The sequence below is a fragment of the Brassica oleracea genome, chromosome C6 (assembly GCF_000695525.1).
Source record: "Brassica oleracea var. oleracea cultivar TO1000 chromosome C6, BOL, whole genome shotgun sequence".
Classification (NCBI taxonomy): domain Eukaryota; kingdom Viridiplantae; phylum Streptophyta; class Magnoliopsida; order Brassicales; family Brassicaceae; genus Brassica; species Brassica oleracea.
In genome coordinates, this window is record NC_027753.1 from 24,130,506 (window position 1) to 24,136,444 (window position 5,939).

The following is a 5,939-nucleotide window of genomic DNA, read 5'->3' on the forward strand; positions in this document are numbered from 1 at the left end:
ACCCAAACCAAAATTTATAAATATCTGAATGAGACTGAAATCTTTAATCATGAAAATAGAAAACTCGAATAGACCCGAACGCCCACCCCACCATCCGACAAAAAAAATGAAATGAAAGTTATAATGTGGGCTGGACGGTTAAAATAATATTGATAGCCAAAATAATAAGGGAAAATTGGAAATATGCAACAAAAAAACTAGTATATTGTCCATATGCCATAATATGAACTAGAAGTTGTCCACTTAGCATAATTTTTTATGTAAACCCAATTAAGTCCCTAATCTAAGCCTAAAACGTTTTTTTTTTTTGTAAAATTAATTGTTAAAAAAAAATTAAAAGTAAAAAAAAACATATGGTAAATAAACAAAAGGGGATAATCCCAAATCGTGACTTAGAACCCTAATTTCGTCTTCTCCTTTGGCGATAGAGAACAAAAGACGATTTCAAGTCATCGGCGTGTCAGAGCTCGCCGTTGCCGGTGTTCCTTCTGCCCGCTAGGACTCCAATGGTGTTCTTCTTCTTAATCGCAGTCTCAGAAACCACGTCTCACTTTGCATCTCGTTCTCAAGTAACTCGCCGAACACCACTGAAGCTCGAACCTCACCGATATCCGAAGCTCGTGCCTCTCCGATCTGGAATATACTCTCTCAGCTCTATTTCAAGCAAACCAATCGAGGCTTTACAGGTTTGTTTGTGATTTTTTTCTTTCATGTCTTTGTATCTTTTACTTGAGTCTTTTTTTAATCATAGTTTGACTGTCATATGTTTCGAATTTAGTTTCTGTGAATGATTTAGGCTTCTATCTTATCAAAGTTGCATACTTTTTTGATTGTTGGTTTGTGGCAACTGATCTCTTGTACCTGTTGTTGTTTCTCGTGACATTGAGGGAGAATGAATTTGTATTTGATTGGGTATTGACATCTATAAAGCATGTAAAGTATGTCGTTTGCATTTTTGTATGCCTTAGGTGATTTTGTTTGATTTGTTTTCACTAGTATGTATGTTTTTGGACGATTGTTTTATGATGAAAAGTGTCATGAACCGTGACTGTTGTGATTGTTTTTCTTTCCTTGTGCATTGTTCTCAGACACCTCGACCTTTTCAGGTTTGTATAAGAACTGGTGACTTCATTTTCATGTCTTTCTTTTTAAAATATGTGTTTCGTTATCATAATTTGCGCTTGATATGTATCGATTTTAGTTGAGATAGTTAGTGTTAATGATTTAGGTGTCTATGTTATCAAAGTTTAATTCTTTTGATGTTTTTGAACGCTAAGTAAAGTTTCATACTTTTTCTTGTTTGTCAACGCTTAAGTATTATGAACTTGTATTATGATGACTTTGTTTTATGAGTACTGACTGTGGTGATTGTATTTGTTTCATGGTTCACAAGTATGGCGATGGATCAGTTGCCAAAAACCCTATTCAAAGAGGGAACGGAAACACAAGTTGAGAAGGTCAACAACACTTGTCGAACTTCCATACTTAAGAAGGTGGAGAAGTATGTTGAAGCAGAGTACAAGGAAGTGTTGGGTGATCCGCTATTTTCTCAGGTTATGGATATTTATGTGCACAAGCTTCAGTATTCAGGGAGAGTGATCCACAACTTCGTTTGTAAGCAGCTTCTGACCGTAAAGCGCCATGATTTGTGGTTCCATTTTGCTAGGAGGGCTCTCAGATTTTCAATGCAAGAATTCCATGCGATCACTGGTCTGAAATATAAAGACGACGAGCCTGACTTGGATATTGATAACTGGAGAGGTGATAAAGGGTTTTGGAGTAAGTTGCTGCGGAGAAAAGGAAAAATTAGCCTACAGCAAATCAGGAAGGTGCATCTGAAATCTTGTAATACATGGTCTCATGTTGATAGGCTGAGGATGGTGTATTTGTGTGTGATTGCTGGTCTGGTTATGGCGAAGGATGAGAAGGTGTGCATCCCACACAAGTACATCAAGCTGGTGATGGATTTCAATAAGATGAGAAAATATCTGTGGGGTTTTCACTGTTTTGATGCGCTTGTGACTTCCATTACTGAAGCTAGGGATAAAGTGAAGACGAAGAACAGTTATGTCATAGATGGATTCTCTTATGCACTTCAGATTTGGTTGATGGAAGCTATTCCAGACATCGGGTCTCTTTTGGGTAAGAAGCTCAAAGAAGGCGTCACTAGCATGAGATGCAGAAATTGGAAAGGATCTGCTAAGGTTTCCTATGAGGATATAATTAGTATTGAGTCCGATTTTGCATCCACTGTAAGTTTTGATTCCTTTAATCAATGTGATTGAATTTCATGATTCTTTATCTTTGTGTTTAACTTTTGAACTTTGTTTTTTGTAGGGAGTTGTGTTTCCATACATCTCTTCAACTGGAAATGGCAACATCATTGTTGATGCTGGGTTTGAGCGAGACGATGAGATGAATGACGAAAGGGTCGATCTGATCATTGACATGTACAGAAAGAAGTATGACTGGAGTAAGCATGTTTGGGGTTATCAGGAAACTGAACAACCATATGCGGACAGTTCTGAGGATGATGGTTCAAAGGAAGAAGAGGCTGGAGAAAGAAGTGACTGTGGAATGGAAGAAGAAATAAAAACCGCCCATGTGTCTCCTACAAAGAAGAGAAAGAACCAGTATCAGGATATTGGAGCCGAGTCAAGGAAGAAGAGGTTACTTTGCCAAAGATCAACCGACAAATACAGAGATCTTGAAGAGGGTATGAAGTCCTATATCCAGGGTATGTTTAAGTCTTCTTTTACTGCCTTAGGGCTTGAGGTCCGCGACTTAATTGAAGACCGGTTTACCAAATTAGAGCAGACGATCCTTTCATCTCAGACTCCAGTTGGTGTTCCGGCTTATACTCAGACTCATGGTGCTGCTCCGGCTAATACTCAGACTCATGGTGCTGCTCCGGCTTATACTCAGACTCATGGTGCTGCTCCGGCTAATACTCAGACTCATGGTGCTGCTCCGGCTTATACTCAGACTCATGGTGCTGCTCCGGTTATACTCATACTCTTGATGCTGCTACGAAATCTACTCAAGCTCCTGGATTGGATTCTACTCTTGCTCCTACTCCTACTCCGGCGTCTACTCACGCTAATGCTCCTGCTACTACTTCCCGCGGTCGAGCTTCTCGCAACAAAGCTTCGGTTCCTTCTCACACTGGTGGTCCTGCAACTGCTGCTAAGACAAGGTCTCAGACAAAGGTAAACAAGAAATAGATCTTTTCTCATGTATTTGAATTCTCTTCTTGCGGTTTGTATTCGGTTACTGTTCTTGGGGTTTGTAATATTATTGTATGGATGATGTTTTGTTAGATGTTTGTAATATTGATGTAAGGATAATGATTTGTTTGTGGTTTGTAATATATTAAAGTAAGGATGATGTACTGAAATTGCATGTATTTGATGTTGTCATATATATGTTTTAAAAGTATTAATGCCATGTTTTTCTGTTTATAACCGGGATCCATAGTTGTCTGATGTGTTTGGCAGCTTATTTGACACTTTAGATTTCAATTTAGGGACCCAAGAGCACTTACAAAAGACAATGGGCAACCTTATACAAGAGTCGCATGTTAAGGGGTTTGATCCATCTCAAGAGATCTTCAACCGACCATTCTTGAATGATATAGATGATCCAGAAGTCTGTTGCAAAGACAGCGACTACGAATTGGTTTTTGTTCCCGAAGACAAATTTTCCAAACTAACTGAATGGATCCTCAAGCCCAAGTAAGTAATATTTGTATTTTTTTACTATTTTTCTCAATTTTCCTCACAAACATCTTCACACTATTGCTTTCTATTTAAAGAGTACTTCAGATTGGGCCATCTAAATTTGATGCAGAGTTGGCTTCGCGTATAATGGGGCTTAATGAATGGTTGAAGAACAATGTGAGTTTAGCTTAGACTTAATTTGCATATTGAATTATGTTATTGGTTCTCATTCCTGAAAAAAATGCATTGTCTTTTTCAGGACATGGACGCCATGATGTATTTGTTTCGCGAAAAAACCTCATTGCGTAGGTGGAAGCCAAACCGAGTAGCATTTATGAACTGTATGTTCAGTAATCAGATCATCACCGCCTACGGCAAGTTTGATGGGAACAGGAGAGGGTACAAAGTCGACAACAACCTTCTCGAGTATGGAAGAGGTGAGCTTCCATATCATGGAAGCACAGGTTCGGTTTGGAGTGTTGATGTCGATCGTCTCTACATCCCTATTTGTGTCAACCAAATCCATTGGATCTCTATGTGCGTCAATCTTGTGAACCGGACTGTTGAGGTCTTTGATTGTGGGGGTAAGAAGAACAACAAGGCCGTGGAAGCATTCGCCGTCCTCATTCCACGAATCGTCAAGGCTGTCCAGTCATCAGATAAGAAGAAAGATTTCAATGTCAAACAGTATGTTGTTTCATATGTCCCGATGCGCGCCCTAAACACGAGTGGCAATGATTGTGGTGCTTATTCGTTGAAGTTCATAGAGTGCCATCTACTTGGTTTAGATTTCTCTTTGGTGAATGACGAGAACATCCAAGAAGCCCGACAGAAGATAGCGTTTGATCTTTGGGAAGCAGCAAATGATGAGGCCTTGCAGTATCGAATGTCCACATTTAAGCCTCCAAAGCGTGCTCCGGAGAAAACGGTTGAACTCTTTTGAGTTCATGATTGTTGTCTTTGATAGTTTGTGGTTTATCATTTCAATTCATGCACTACTGTTATTGTTTTGAAACTGATCTACTATTTCAGTTCATGATTATTGTTTATGCTTCGAAACTGATATAGTAATTGATTTAGGGTATAGGGTTTCAACCCTATCTAATTTATTTGAGGTCATGGTTAATTGTTGTTGTTAGTTGTTATGATAATTTTCATTTTAAATAAGAACGGGTTGAAACCCCTAAATTCATTACGGTTTAAACCCCCAAATTAGATGTTGCCCCCAAATTCGATGTTGAACCCCTAAATTCGATTGGGTTCAAACCCTATACCCTAAATCATGTTATAGGGTGTAGTATTTAACAAGAGTAAATAAGAATTTTGTGTTTAACAATTTCTTTACAATATAGTATGTAACATGACAATTTTAATTGATTACTAAGGGGGATGTATTCAACTGAGAGTTTCAGGTGATTTGTATTAAAATGACAAATCCACTGTTATTGAAACATGAATTTTAAAAACTCAATTAAAATCCACTGTTATTGAATTTGACATTTCTTAAAGTACTCTGAAATTCACTGTTATTGAAAATATTTTAAGTTGTGGAGTTTTAAAGTTTTCAGGTGATTTTAGGGTGTTTGAGTAGGATTTCTTAGTTAAAAAGATTAAAACCCAAATCTCATAGTTTTAGGTGATATTTTAGAGTAGTTTAACAAAAATCACTTAAATCTCTGTAACTTATTGAAATCATCTAAAACCCCATTAAAAATCAAATCACATCAAATGTTAAATTGAATACATCCCCTAAGATATGATTTACAGATTAGTATTTTCAAATTTTGTCTTCATATAATTCTCAGAAGTCGATTTTTTTGTATTAGAGTGTAGTATTTTAGCAGCTAATATAAGTGTTATAGAGTATAACCCAATTACGGTTTATACCCACTAGGCCCACCCGAAAATGTTTAAAACCCGGGTCTAGTGTTCTAAAGTATAACCCAATTACGGTTTATACCCACTAGGCCCACCCGAAAATGTTTAAAAAACACCACCCTAAACCCAGGTCCACACAACCCCAAACACGTGAGTTTCTTTTCATTTGTCGAAACTTAAGAAAGTAAAGTAGAGAGAAAAGGGGATTAGGGTTCTTTATCTGCGAATCTAGCAACAAAATCGCATTGACCAGTTCGTCAACATCTTCTGCTCGTTTTCCTCGAATCTCTACTCATGGTATGCCTACAAGATGTTGGTGTGGCGAGGGCATAACCACGTTTG

The 5,939-nt window shown here is 37.8% G+C and overlaps 1 protein-coding gene across 1 annotated transcript; it reads left to right on the forward strand.

The window, feature by feature from the left end:
- The first annotated feature begins 1,346 nt into the window (after positions 1–1,346).
- On the forward strand, positions 1,347–3,312 carry LOC106299490. Its single transcript, XM_013735574.1, has 2 exons — positions 1,347–2,252; positions 2,338–3,312. The coding sequence occupies exons 1-2, from the start codon at positions 1,395–1,397 to the stop codon at positions 3,211–3,213; spliced, it is 1,734 nt and encodes a 577-aa protein (XP_013591028.1). The 5' UTR covers positions 1,347–1,394; the 3' UTR covers positions 3,214–3,312.
- Positions 3,313–5,939: the final 2,627 nt, after the last annotated feature.